Source organism: Thamnophis sirtalis, unplaced genomic scaffold (genome assembly GCF_051295495.1).
Source record: "Thamnophis sirtalis isolate CommonGarterSnake01/CBP01778 unplaced genomic scaffold, rThaSir2_p1.2 scaffold_5, whole genome shotgun sequence".
Classification (NCBI taxonomy): domain Eukaryota; kingdom Metazoa; phylum Chordata; class Lepidosauria; order Squamata; family Natricidae; genus Thamnophis; species Thamnophis sirtalis.
Genome location: NW_028261385.1, coordinates 15,598,060 through 15,613,604, shown reverse-complemented (window position 1 = coordinate 15,613,604; position 15,545 = coordinate 15,598,060). Strand labels below are relative to the sequence as shown.

General features: G+C 38.8%; 1 protein-coding gene across 18 annotated transcripts in view; it reads left to right on the top strand.

Moving 5' to 3' along the window:
* TCF4 (transcription factor 4) overlaps positions 1–15,545 on the top strand; it is a 417,049-nt gene that overhangs the window by 366,561 nt on the left and 34,943 nt on the right. For all 18 annotated transcript variants that reach the window (XR_015696633.1, XR_015696636.1, XR_015696632.1 and 15 more), the window contains 2 exons: positions 606–682; positions 3,864–4,067. Coding sequence is in view for 1 of the 18 variants with exons in the window: in XM_087715341.1 (XP_087571467.1) it covers positions 606–682; positions 3,864–4,067 (281 nt within the window). In the remaining 17 variants the exon portion in view is untranslated. The remainder of the gene's footprint in view (positions 1–605; positions 683–3,863; positions 4,068–15,545) is intronic.

Sequence of the window (15,545 nt, the reverse complement as noted above, 5' to 3'; positions counted from 1 at the left end):
CTTAAATAAAATAGGAGAGGAAACAACCTCTATCAGTTACAAGAATTTAGAGTTTACATTTTTAGAACCCTTGTAGGCAAAATGCTTCAGCTAATACATCCAATGCAAACATTTAAGCAAAAACTTCGTACAGACCAATAGACCAACCAAAAAAACTGCCATATATTTTTCTCTGATAATAATAAATGAAAATTATTGATAATGCCTTCTGCTATGGTTAAGCTAGCAGCATCTTGCTACAATTCTTTTATATATATGTGTGTGTGTGTGTTATATTTGTGCTTCCTCCCATGATTGGGGCTTACCAGGGGTTGTGACACTAATATATATAATATACAATATATATAAAATATGAATTTCACTTGCTTTCTGATGCATAACTGCAAAATAGATGAAATGTTATATGCTGGCATGCAATTTGGAGACATGATGTGGCTTCTGGGTGGGGCTGTCTAATAAATATTTGTTTTCAACGTTCTGCACAAGAGATGTGGTTTAATATGACTGTTGGGAAATCTTATGTACATATCTACAGTATTATTCAGTGTTTTTGAAAAGACATTTTGTTTGCATACTTCCAGTTGTAACTCCCATTTTACTATTAGCAGGAACAGCTGTTTGGTCTAGAAATGGAGGGCAAGCATCATCATCTCCAAATTATGAAGGTCCCTTACATTCTTTGGTATGTTTTTCAATGGCCAACTACCTGTTCAATATTAACTACCTGTTAATATCTTATTGCTGCCTACTTCTCTTTCCTATCCATTTTCCTAACAGAGCACGACATTAATTAGTGCACTCTTTCCCTGATCGTTTCTAAATAGGAGATCCACCCATAAAGCACAACAGATTTCTACATACTCTTTTTCATTAGCTAATCAGCAATGCTAAATGCCTATGGAGATTCTCAGGCATAGTTGACCTGGATGACTGAGAATCTCCATAGACGTTTAGCCAATCAGCAATGATTACGTAGTGAAATAGCATACATGGAAATAGGGCATGTTGTCTAATAAGATTGGAATCTATACATATAGAAGAAAAACAAGAAGATCAAACTTAGTTTGTTTAAAAAGCAAAATCAAGGAATGGCCTAATCAGAGAATGTAAATATAGTATTTTGAATTAAAAGGGCTTCTTTTTCCATAAGTAAATGAAAATATAGACAGATCGCCTTGCTTAGCCAGGAAGATGATCAAGCCTTAATGGTATATGGAAAAAAAGATAACATAATAAGCTATTCCTAATATTTATTTCATCAGTTTCAATGTGTTACGTTTATGAGTAATATTTTTTATAACCATAGAGGAGATAATGTACTGCCATTATGGAGAGCATCTTAGTTTATATCAGTCCATCGAAATGTATCAGTCTAGGTAAACTATATTCTGCTACCAAGTGATATTTCCAAAGCATCAGTATAAGAGCCAATACCAATGGTAATATTTCTGGCAAGAGATAACCTTGCATTGGTGTTCTTCAGTTATGTATGCCCATCAAAATTGCCAAGACTGCCTGTTAGAGCCTGTGGGCTTAATTAAAAATTTAAATTCAGTTTGAACGTTGGGTTCCAGAATGAAGTCATGGCAAGAAAAGAGAACACTTATTTTCCTAGGTTAATGATAGTACCTTGTTATTGGCCTCTTCTCCTTAAGTCTTGTAGTATGATTATAAACATTCAAAACTGGCCAGGATGAAATGAATAATGCCTTCAATGTGACCTACTATACAAAGAGTCACTCAGCTACCGTGTTTCCCCGAAAATAAGACAGGGTCTTGTTTTCTTTTGACCCCCAAAATAAGCACTTGGCCTTATTTTTGGGGAGGTCTTATTATTTTTGAGGTGCAGAAGGCAGCGTGCATAGTCACCTCATGGCTGCTGCTGTGTTGCAATATTTTCAGGGAGGGCTTATTTTAGTGCATGAGCTCAAAACCCTGATTGGGCTTATTATCCGGGGAGGTCTTATTTTCAGGGAAACAGGGTAGTGGCATGACAAAAGATGCCTTAGATTTGACTTCCTCGAAGAATACGTTTCCACAAATGCCCCCAATGCCCTGTGAGAAGACATTTTTGAAGCTGAGGGAAAGTCAGAAGCTTCAGTTGCACGATGGTCCTAATATAGAAGCCACATTCAGAATAAGAAAGGAACATCGCCATTTCCATTGAGTGAAAATTAAGTATAGTGTTTTTCCACTGAGCATTGCGAAATATGTTAAATAAGTATGTTGACACCAGTCTTTTTTCCCATGTGGTTTCAGTAAGAATGATGTAGCCACTTCAGAAACATTCTTGAGAATTATATAATGAATAATTTTGGCAGAATATAACCAGACTCATTGCGTTACCTTATATCATCTTAGGTCTCACCCTTAAAAAAAAAAATGCCCTCCATAATTCTTTGAACTTTAAATAAAGTTAGATAGCCAGTGTTTCTCAACATTAGGAACTTTTAAGATTTATTTATTTATTTGTCAACAAGTACAAGGAAAAAAAGAATGAAAACACATGAAAAAATGGCACAAATAAAGCAAAACCTAGCCATAAAGACATAAAAAGAGTACATATAAATGGGACAATAGGACAGGGATGGTAGGCACGCTGGTGCGCTTATGCACGCCCCCTTAGAGACCTCTTAAGAAACTCTTAAGGTCAATGGTAGACAGCTTAAGGTAAAACGTATGGGGTTAGAGGAACTAACAACAGGATCGGGTAGAGTGTTCCTCATATTTACTACTCTATTGCTGAAATCGTTTTGCCTGCAATCAAGATTAGAACGGATTACATTAAGTTTGTATCTATTGATAAGCCCTTGTGTTATTGTTGAAGTAAAAGTAGTCATTAACAGTTAGGAGGTTATGGCAGATTGTCTTATGCACTAAGCTCAGGTCGAAATGTAGACGGCGTAGATGGGTGGACTTCAACTCACAGAATCCTCCAGCCAGCAGTTTACTCATTTAACTTATTTAAATTGCTCTGATGTCCTGAAATCTGTTTAGATGTTTGTGCTGTAAAAGAATAAAATACTATATTTTTTTTCTTATTCTTCTTTTTGAGTATTGGAATATATGTCCGAATGCAGACTATTTTTGATCATAGAATTCCACAGATCCATTTTTCACAGCTCCCGTTAAAAAGGGGAGAAGTATATAACCCTTAGTTAAGAAGTTAGCGTACAGAAATAATTTAATAGGTCATGGCAATTTGATATTTCTGACGCAAAATGTTTTAGGATCCCAGGGCAACAAATGTCTTGTAAATGTTCATGAGGAGTCAGTGGACCTGTTTTGCCCACAAAAATGAAAACAGAATTTTCAAAAGCATTTAGCAGGCTAGAATAGAATAGAATAGAATAGTTGAAAGGGACCTTGGAGGTCTTCTAGTCCAACCCCCTGCCTAGGCAGGAAACCCTATACCATATCAGACAAATGGTTGTCCAAAATCTTCTTAAAAACTTCCAGTGTTGGAGCATTTACAACTTCTGGAGGCAAGCTGTTCCACTGATTAATTGTCAGGAAATTTCTCCTCAGTTTTAAGTTGCTTCTCTCCTTGATTAGTTTCCACCCATTGCTTCTTGTTCTACCCTAGTTTTGGTTAGTTTTGGGTGTCAGTTGTTTCATTTACAGTGTTTTTGGTCAGCAAAGAAAAAAAATAAGCAAAATACTCTTAATAAATCTGTTTCTGAAACAGATTCAGAAGCAGAAACAGCCCAGCTGCAAGCAGTCATCTTCGGTTTCAACTGCCTGACACATAGCAGTGGCAGTGAAAAAAATATACGATTCACCCTTTATGTGAGTTCTGCTCAAAAAGGAGGCAGCCTATTACATTTTCTGATGCTCTCTTTTTTTTTTCCATAAACTATCAGCAAAGCCGAATCGAAGACCGCTTGGAAAGACTGGATGATGCTATTCATGTTCTCCGGAACCATGCAGTGGGACCTTCAACTGCCATGCCTGGTAGTCATAGTGACCTCCATAGCTTAATAGGCCCTTCTCATAATGGAGCTATGGGAGGCCTTGGATCAGGATACGGGACAGGCCTTCTTTCAGCCAATAGACATTCGCTAATGGTAAGCCATAAAGATTCAACACTACGGATTTCTTTTTTTAAAAAAAAATGTTAAATAATGCACGATTGGGATGTTTACACTTTTTTTTTAAACTAAGCCTTTATTTCCAGGACAATTTAGTGTTGCAGAAATGAAAGACAGTTTAAAGTAGAGATTCTCAGTCATCCAGATCATGATTGTCCCGAAGGTGCTTTTTCAGGAGGCAGTTGGACTGTCTTGTTGTTGTTGTTTTTTCTTTTGATATATGTTTCACTTCTCATCCAAGAAGCTTCATCAGCTCTGACAGGATAGTGGGGAATGGAAGGATTTATATTCCTTGCAGACAGCTGGTCATCTGCATCCTTTTAGAGCAGTGTTTCTCAACCTTGGCAACTTGAAGATGTCCGGACTTCAACTCCCAGAATTGCATTCGCTGGCTGGGGAATTCTGGGAGTTGAAGTCCGGACATCTTCAAGTTGCCAAGGTTGAGAAACATTGTTTTAGAGGGTCGTTGAAACCCTTGGAGATTACCTGTGCCCTCAGGGTCACTTGTGTAGTGCTTCTGGTTCCTGTAGTCTGCAATTTTTTCTCTGGAAATCCATTCCTTACTCCCACACCATTCAAAAGGTGTTCATCCCAAATTGTAAAGGTAGAAGTGTAGAAAGGCAGAGTAGTACTTAATGACAAAGTAATCTATCTTTATCATTTCTATTGCATAAGCAATTTATCTTCTGCCGTATATGTTAAAATGCATCTCTTGATTTCTCTTGCATTGGTTTTGGGTTTTTTTTTTTGAGTTATAGAATCTATCAGGTTTAGAATACGTTCAGCCCATGATTTTAAAGAATCTGCTTAGCAGGAAGCTGCTAATCTGTTGCATTAGTCCTTCCTAAAATCTATTTCTGAAATATTTTTAGCTGAAATATATTTGGCTTCTTTCTATGTCTGGCACAAATATGAGATGGTGGGAAATGCAAAATAATATCCTTAGGTATGTTTCTAGAATTAACCTACCAGCCAAAGTCTGCAAACAGGGGAAAGTATTGCATTGGATAGGAGCTTAATCCTAGACAGGAAGCACCATAAGATGAGTTAAGCCGCCTAGACAGGAAGCACCATAAGATGAGTTAAGTCTCATCAATTATGAGGCTTCATTTACAGAACCTTGTAAGTCTGAAAGTACAAATCTCCCATCGACGCTTTTACAGACTGAGATAATAGGGAGGTTTTTTCACTGTCCTTTATGCAACCTCAGGCTAGGCCTCCTTTTATCTGATCATTCCCTAGACAGCATCTCTTCCTCTCTCTCCTCCCAAGATCATTGAACACTTCGTTACAATGTGTTACTGGCTAGGAGCTTGAGAAGGGAGACTTCCTATCTTGTTGACTGCAAAAGTGTTACTATGATTAAGGTGTTGGATTAGGACTTCTGAAATTCAGACTCAAATCTATTCCCAGCCATGGATGACCCATGGGCTCATCGCTCTTTCTTGGCCTAATCTACCTAAAGTGTAGTTGAGAAAAATTGGAGGAGAGAAAGTTATGTTTGGTGCTGTGATGTGAGTTCCTGGGGAGCAACTGCCCTTTTTAACACATACATTTTCTGCATTTGGAAATATGAATCTTTACCACAAATAAACCCCTGTGAAACATTGGTTCCCTTTGCACCAAACTGGAGCAGGTTTTATTCCTAATTGTTAAACTAATGTCTAAATGAGAGATGTTCTAGTCTGCAAGACTTGTTCTTCCTTACCCTTCCTTACCATTGCTTTTCATTCATGTTTTCCTCTTCTTTGTCAACAATTTCAGTGATCACATTGCCATGTATTTAAAGTATGCCTGAGCATTTAAACCTGACCCCAGTTACATAGAAGCTGCTCAGAGAAAGCAGTTTCTATGTAGTTTGGGATAATATCTAAGCATCCAATCTACAGAGCAGAGTGCTTAAGAAACCTAAAATCTCTCTTATCCATTCTTGCGACTTTCCCTTAATCTCCTAATGCCAACTTAATTTCTTTATTTAGAATAATTGGATTGAAACGGTGGGGGTACAAACGTTGGCATGTGCGTCTATTGTTTGAGTTGGAATAGCAAGCTATACAATGTTGATTATTTATTTTACCTTTTCACTTTTCAAACTAGCATGCTGTATTTGAATTCAGATAACAGGCATTGTTGCAAACAGTGTTATGAGTCAGAAAGAATACACACTCTTGAAAATAGGTAATTCAATATAATCCATGTATCTGTAGTACGCATATAAATCAGCTTCCCCTTCAACATTACTTTTTAGAGTTTGGGTTATGGAAATAACCTGCCTAATTTATTTGGATGATAAATATCTGGCAAATTTTAGATGAAAACTTAATAATAACCTAATAATTTTAATTCGACTGAGAAATTCCATGGTATATAACTTTGTATATGTCTAAATAAAGTGGAATAATAAGAACATTCTCATAGATCAAGATTTCTGACATAATTTTCATAAGATCTCTTTAGAGTGGGATGATATTATTGTTGTTATTAATTATTGAGCATCTGAGGATAAAAGATTTTGGCTTATTTAAAAACAATCCAAAGGATTTATTGTTATTAACCTAGTTACTCAAACTAGTTTTCACTAGGTTCAAAACTAGAACTAGGTTAAAACTAAGACTTTTAATCACAATGTAAAGATAGTAAGGAAGGATATATTAATGTCCACATTTTGTTTAAGCAACCTCTGTTTGGAAGCTTATTGAAATAAAAGAAAAAGTACTTTGTGCAATAAAATAAATATGTTTTTTTATGTTGTGGTCTGTTGGTCATGCTGAGTAGGAATTCTGGAAATTTAAAGTTCTAACACATTTAGAAATAAGAAATGAGGGGAAGTTTCTGTATGGATGTCTCACTAATGCTTTTCTCAACAAAATGCTGATTAATTGATTAATTTATGATTCCAATATGAATCCAACAATTAGACATCCATCAAAAATTACCATGTGCTTGAAAGGTCATTTTCAACAACCCAGATAGGTTTGTTACAGTGGTGAAATTCAATTTTTTTTTTACTACCAGTTCTGTGGGCGTGGCTTGGTAGGCGTGGCAGGGGAAGGATACTGCAAAATCTCCATTCCCACCCCACTCTGGGGCCAGCCATAGGGGTTTTTTGCTGGTTCTCTGAACTACTCAAAATTTCCTCTACCGGTTCTCCAGAACCTGTCAGAACCTGCTGAAGTTCACCCCTAGTTTGTTAGGAATATCTGCTGGGGCAATTTTGTGTAATTACAGAAGTTTTTTTTCTCTCCTCTATCTATTAAATTGGTATCTTCCCCCCTCCCCTAATGTCAAAATCAACCAACCCTGATTTTGGTTGGTTGAAAAATGTGATTTATGACTGTTTGTCACACTTAACAATTGTTTCAGGGTCCCCGTGGTCTTGTGATCAAAATTTAGGTGATTGATAATTGGCATGTGTTTATGGCAGTTGCAATGTCCCGGGTCATGTGATCATCTTTTGTGACCTTCTGACAAGCAAAGACAATTGGGAAGCCAGATTCACTTAACAGCTGTATTACTAACTTAGCAATGACAGTAATTTACTTAACAGCTGTGGTCAGTTCATAAAATGGGGCAAAACCCACTTAACAATTGTCTTGCTTAGCAATGGAAATTTTGAGCTCAATTGTGATTGTACATCAAGGACTACCTATATGACTATTGCACAGGTTCCCCATTAGCTTCCAAAGTTGCTGCAAGAACCACATATACAAGACCTTCCTAAAGAGGAACAGGCAACACGTAGGAAATGGGGAGGTAGGATGTTCCAGAGGGTGGGAACCATTGTAGAAAAGCCACATAGTCTGGATCCTGTCAGATGGAGCTCATTTGCAGATGGAACCCAGAACACACCTCTTCCAACAGGCCTGATGAGATGTAGATTTAAGGCAAAGATCAAAACAGAATTGACGAGTTTCATCATAACCAAACAGTAAGGATCCTATCTATGCAGAGTTCAACTGGACATGCTGTAAAAATAATTACTGGATGCTTATAATTTGGAACTGTAGACACAAAAACTGTTTCATTTGATAGAAGAAAAACAAAAAAAAATGGCAGGTAACAAGTTCTATAGTATTTAGATTAAAAACATATATTCTATAAACCCGTAATGACTGTGAGCGATTAAACTAGTGGCCCGTGGGTCGTATGCGCCATGCACAGGCCACACCCACCCCAGATCTGCAAATGGAAGAACCTCCATGTGATGGCAACGTGACACGGCAAGTTTGACCCGTGGTCTATAGGATTAGTAAGGAAAGTATAATCTCCAAAGAGAAATTTTAGAATCCTAATATTAAAAAAAACCAGGATGAATTATATTGATATGCTTCGTAATGGCACCTGTCTGAAATTGCATTTAATCGCTCACAGTCATTATGGGTTTGTAGAATATATGTTTTTAATCTAAATTTGGCCACTTTTAGTCCTTTTTAGCTGTTTTTTTTATAAATTAAAGATTCTGTCTTGCTGATCGCTCCAATCAATTATCTGATTCAGCGGGCATTCTCTGGCTAGCTTGTTGGATTCATTTCCCTTTTTTTGTTTTTCTGAGATAAATAACAAATCTCTTATAAGCAGCATCGTAGAAAACTACAGCTCTGAGAGAATATAAAACATGTAATAGAGCAGTTTGCATTCTTATTGTTATCTAAATGTCTCTTTAGTCACAGACAGTTTGCACCTGTTCAGTTTCACTGGATATGTAGGCTGGGAATTCTGAACAAGTATTATCAAGAATGGGAAAGAATGCTGAAGACCCTGCCAAAGGCACCCATTTGATGTATTGCTCTCGCCAGAAATTGATATCCCGATATATAGCCATGGAATACTCGCTATGCATTTAGTCAGCTAAGTCACGGGTCCCCAACCCCCAGACCACAGAAGTAGTAGGCAAACACGCGTATACATACCCACCCATCCATCGCTAAAGGCTGGGGAACTCTGAGCTAAGAGAAAGGCTGGAAACATCAAGAAACCATACTTGGAAACAACTTGATGTGCAAATAATACACTTAGCCTTCAATAGAATAGGACAGGACAGGATAGAATAGGATAGGATAGGATAGAATTCTTTATTGGCCAAGTGTGATTGGACACACAAAGAATTTGTCTTTGGTGCATATACTCTCAGTGGCCATAAAAAGACAAGATACAGTCATGAAGAATCATAAGGTACATCACTTAATGATAGTCACGGGGTACAAATAAGAAATCAGGAAACAATATCAATATAAATCGTAAGGATACAAGCAACAAAATTACAGTCATAAGTGCGGGGGGGGGGAGAAAGGTGATAGGAACAATGAGAAGACTAATAGTATTAGTAATGCAGCCTTAGTGAATAGTTTGACAGTGGTAAGAAGATTATTTGTTTAGCAGAGTGATGGGGTTCGGGGGGGGGGGTGATCTTGTGTCTAGTTGTCTTGTTGTGCAGTGTTTATAACATCGTTTTGAGGGTAGGAGTTGAAACAATTTATGTCCAGGATGCGAGGGGTCTGTAAATATTTTCACAGCCCACTTTTTGACTCGTGCAGTGTACAGGTCCTCAATGGAAGGCAGGTTGGCAGTAACTGTTTTTTCTGCAGTTCTGACTATCCTCTGAAGTCTGTGTCTGTCTTGAGGGAGGAGGGGCTGAGTGGGCATGGCTGGGGTGGGCGTGGCCAGTTCGACATCCTGCAGTCCTCTGCCAGCAAAAATGGAATTCACAAGGACTGTGCAATGCCCTCCTGGGCTCAGTTTTCGGCTGCACCAGCTCCTGCAGCTCTCTGCAGTGAGAGCTTGCGAGGGCCATGCGCAGCCCTCCTGAGTTCTGTTTTTGCTGGCAGAGGCACTGCGGGCCAGTCCTTCACTGTTTCCAGGGTGGCCCCGTGGGGGGCCAGATCTAAGCACCTTGCAGTCTGCATCCGGCCTGTGGGCCTTTAGTTTGACTCTGTTCCTTTGTAGCATGGGCTGAATGTTCTCCAATGTTTGGATTGTAATGTACGCTACCTTGGCTGTCATCTATCAAGAGATGTATTTATTCAGTGCTCTTGGATATATAGAACTGGAAGCAATGGGGAAATTCTGCCACATACACCATATCACATTCAAATAATACTGCCTTTAATGTAGAAATCTGGCTCTATTAAAAGCCAGATCTGTGACTTGCAACTATTCCTGTATATCTGCTCTCAATCAAGAGAGAAAAGGAGTGGGTCCCCCCCTTTCTCTTTCTCCCTCCCTCCATTTGGTATTCTTTTTTTTTCTTTGCTTTGCTTTGCATATGTTAAACTGATGCAACATGCACCCAGGGCATCACTTCAGAGAGAGTTGTTCCATAAATATATACTTCCCTCTTATGTACTTATATGCCAGATGTAGCTGAAGAAAGATTGGGGGCAGGGAAGGGAACCCTAGAAAAGTCTGCTGTGCATATATCTAGCATTCGTGGAAATATCTGACCAATGAGTTTGACTTCTTCCAAAAGCTGAACTGTTATTTGTAGCTTTGGTTTGCTTTGATTATTGAATGTTGATCACGCCACAAATAAAGCATGAAGCTCTATTGCTGTAGATCTCTCCTGCTGATATAAAATTCATAAAAGTAATAAAGGAGCATAAAACAAATGAACATCTAACATGAAAAGATCAGGTCCAAAAAGAGATGTTGGAAATTCTTTCTCCCTCCACCCACCCACCCACAACTACCACCACCCCAAATCATCAAAACTGCTTTGCGAATGTCACTCTTTCTCCTAACAGAAGGGAAAAAAAGGTTCTTGGTCATGTCTGAAAGTGTAACTTGTGAAAAAGCATCAGGGCTGCTGCTATTTTTTCTTTATGGAAAACTGGTCTGAATTTTGAAGTAAAAACACAAGAACAAAGGAAATAGTTTTTGAGTAGAGTCAGTCTTAAGTTAGCCTTTGACCATTTGATACATTCCATGCTGAAAAGGAAGTTGAACGGGGAGGGGGGGGGAATCAAGCAGGACACTGGTAATGTTTTCCACATTTGAATTTTAATACATGAAACAGGCAATAAAACGTTGGCCAGCTGCAATAAATAAAGTAGCAGTGGGAGGTATGGACCGGAAGCTTGTTCAAAACAGCCTGGCTGAGTTTCTTTGCCCACTGTACACCTTCTTCCTTTGTCAGCTGTGGCCCTCTTAGTTAGAAGAAGAGAAATATATACCTTGATTATTATTATTTTTGCCTAGATTACAAGTTTACAGGAATATTTTTTGCGTGTCAAATAACCAGCACAAGGCCAACAAAGCCAATATACTGTACTTTAATTGAGTAACGACAACAACAGGAAGAAAATTACATTAAATTACATTTTTGGACTTTTTTCCCTCCGCTAAACTGGGCGTGGCCAGCACATGATGCATCCGGCCCGTGGGCGGGGAGATTGACAGCCCTGCATTAAAGAGAATAAAAAGAATGATGCATCTGACTTAACCTCCCAAAATCTTACCCAGTGAGAATAGAAAGCAAACATTTGTAAAGGTCCCCCCACCTGCGCTTTTTTTTTTGTCTATCACATCCACCCTCACTCTCTGAAGCTATCTTCCATAGGTGGGTTTCTACCGGTTCGCACTGGTTTGGGCGAATCGGTAGTGGTAATTTGGCCTTGGTTGCAGAACTGGCAGCGACCCAGGCTGGCCGCGCCCTAGAACCGGATCCCCGGTCGCTGCTGCCATTGCCAGCATGTTTTTAGTAGATTTTCACATTGTTTGTGCATGCACCGAACCGCATACACATGCACAGCGCATGAAAGCCAACCAATGCTGGTAGGAACCCATCCCATTAAATTTGTTAGTCTTTGTTCCAATCTCACTTTTACAAAAAAGATAAGACCCATCCCACTTGCATTTGGCAATGTTTTTAGACTTTTGTCATGTTTCCCTCAATTTTCTCTTTGTCAAACTAAGCTCCTTTAGGTGTTTCTCCTAGGATTCAGGGCCCTCTCTCTTCCTGATTGATCAGTCCTCATAAGCCTCTTCAGAACAATGAAGATGATTTTTATTTTGCCATAAGCCATAATTCACAATATTTGTAGCTCCCCTACTTCATAAGTATTTATTTATTTAGACTTTATAAGTATAAATAAATATTTGGTAGCTCCCCAAAAACACAGAGGCATTTTTTTCTGGGTAGAGAGTCAGGAAGGAAGTAATTCATTGGAATGTTCCCCTCTGCTTGTGCAATCCTGAGTTTCATATTTAATTTTTATTCCAAACTTTAACCCAATTCTGGGTGTTGGTAACATTTTTAACCTTCCTCTTCTGTTTTTTCTGTCTAATTACATTAAATCTACTCTTTATACAAGCTGTTTGGGAAAGCAGGGTTATTTATTTATAATTTATAAATCAATATAACATTGATTTGCTGATCAAATGGTACAAATACTGTCTATATTGACAGTTATACAGGGGCGCAGTGGCTCAGTGGCTAAGACGCTGAGCTTGTTGATCAGAAAGATTGGCAGTTCGGCAGTTTGAATCCCTAGCACCACGTAACGGAGTGAGCTCTCGTTACTTGTCCCAGCTTCTGCCAACCTAACAGTTCGAAAGCATGTAAAAAATGCAAGTACAAAAATAGGAACCACCTTTGCTGGGAAGGTAACTGTGTTCTGTGCGCTTTCTGCATTTAATCATGCTGGCCACATGACTACAGAGACGTCTTCGGATAGCGCTGGCTCTTCGGCTTGGAAACAGAGATGAGCACATCGCCCCCTAGAGTCGGGAACGACTAGGACATATGTGTGAGGGGAACCTTTACCTTTTATACTGAGTTACATTTTCCTAATGTTTTATTCAAGTGAAAGGAAGTCTCTCTTTTTTTCTCCAAAAGATAATTTCCATCTCATCTTTCCTCCTTTTTTCTTTCCCATTTCTTTGGGCAGGGAGGCAGATGAGTAAATGGATGGGAGGAGTTACTTTCCTTTTATCTTAATACAGTAAGAATAAATGATAGTACTGCAGTTCTAAGCCAAGCATTCTTTAACCTCTGTAATAGAATCATTTCTGGGATTTCGGCAAGAGTATTAAATTATGGCTTATTCTTGTTCACAGCCTTTAACTCCTATTTACTTGCACTACCATTCAGAAGATTGCAGGATTAATTACTAGCCACAGGCTCATTCCTGTAACAGTCCCTGTTCCAATGACAAGCTTCTCTGAAAGAAAGAAGCTAACTAGTTCCCAGAAACATTTAGTTTATAGCTGGTGAGCTTCCAGGACTGTGCCTTTAATCTTTTTTTCCCACACCAAACATAAAATGGAATGGCGTAATTCTGATAGCTTTTCCCTCTAATTCAGAGACTATCTGTGAATAGCCAGGACTATAAATGATTATCCAGCTCTCCTTATACCTGTGTTGTGGCCCGCCAGTAGCCAGCGGAGCTCGCAGCAGGTTCAGATAGTGAGGAGGTTGGGGAGGAACATGGGCCAATCCTGGAGTTTGGAGAAGGCTCTGATGGGGGCTCTGTGTTGGAGGCAGAGAGGGGGCCAGAGCCATATGCCAGTTATCAACTGCCTTCAGAGGCAGACATCAGTGAAGCAGACAAACAGCTGGAGACTGTTCCCTGTGTGTGCATGCACAGAGTTGCCAGACGAAGGGAACAACTAAAGAACAGAGGTTGACTTTGGAGTAAGGCCACAGGTGGAGGGTGAATGGCCCCTCCCAGGGGAAATAAAAGAGGGGCAAAAGGGGAGTGGAGTTTGCAGGAGACAATTAGTTCGCTGAATTGGTTCGTGACTCTCCGAGACTCCTTGCCAAGTTTTGCAGATATCAGCCTGTCAGCTCTCCAAGCCAGAGAAGGTCTGTGACTGAAAATCCTCCCTTGAAAAACTTTACTGCGTGTGAATGAGCAGAATTCTCAGTAAATTAATAAAAAGGAGTTTGTTCCATGCCTCAGTGAGAACAACTTGAGTCGGTATACCAGCTGTCCAATTTCTACTCACTAATTGCATTGCCATCCAGTTACTTAGTAACTCTGATGTGTGCCGTGCATGGAACCCATTGTGCATGTTTTTAACCATAGAGGCCAAACATGCAACGTGTTCTTACTATCGTTGAAATAATGTTTTTAGACAGTTCATTGGAATTGACACCTACCTAACCATGAAACAGATCACTGAAAATAGCTCTAATCACAATATTGGTGGGAAATCTCAAATTATTTAAGATCACGTTGCATATCTGTTACAGTCTTCTTCAAGGTTGTTGAATTAGGTTGTTTGGTATGACCAACCAGCAACCCCAGCTTGATCAGAGATGATGGAGAAAGATATTAAGATACTTTATTGTCATTGCACTTCGTACAACGAAATTAAGTGCCATCTTCAGTGTACATTAGACATTAAAAAACACTAAAAATATAAAGCAAAAACACACACCCTTCACATTCCATACAATTAAATTGAAAACCCCTGATGTTGCATTACTATTGCACTAAAAAATCTAGTTTGTCCCCTCCCGAATGATGAATGAATGTTGTGCTCTATTTTTAATATTATGTATTGTCTTATGTTTTTTGTCTTGTATCCCCTTCCCGTGTTTTGTAAGCCGCCCTGAGTCCCCTCAGGGAAAAGGGCGGCCTATAAATTATAATAAATACGAAATACGAAATATACAGTAGAAGTCAACATCGTTACTGCTCTGGGATAGAAGCTGTTTTTCAGCCTATTTGTCCTTGTTTTTTATTGTCCTGTACCACCTGCCAGATGGTAATAGTTCAAAAAAAAGTTACCCAGGATGAGACAGGTGGCAAGGTGGAGCAAGTGATCTCAAGTGCTTCGTAATGTTTTTATTCAAATGGTATAAGTTCCATATTATACATCACTCACCTGATAATATGACTGACACAAACTACGTAATTTATGTCATTGGTATAACGATGTGCCTGATACCATCATGGCTTCTACTGAAAACTATACCTGGAGAAAGCTATTCAAGTAACAGCTAGACAAGATAAATGAAAATATTTTTACTTGGTTAAAAAAAAAACAACCAATGGCAATACAATATATAGTAACATACTAAAGCATCTTCTCAAAAAGGCCAATATTTTGGCTACTGTCTACCTAACTCAGAAGTTGAAAGTATATTTTTTGAAGAAGATTCTAATAATTTGACATTTATAGGGCAAATAGCAGCAAAAGTCATTTCTTATATCATTTTAGGAGCCATTCTAGGATGCTGTGAATAGAATTTATCAGGGTGGATTTTATTCAAATAAAGTTGATTTAAAGCACTAGAGAAAAAAAAGGCTTGATTTAAATCAACTCGATTTAAATGATAATTTTTTAAGAGCAACTGTCATATCTGTCCCATAGCGGCTCCTCCTCTGACCCGCTGTTGACCCACCGATAGTCCCATTCATTTTAATGGGATGGTTGGTGATGCAACAGTGACACAACAAGGTGAGGGACGTGGCAAGTGGCAGGTGAGTAGATGCCCGCCAACAGGGG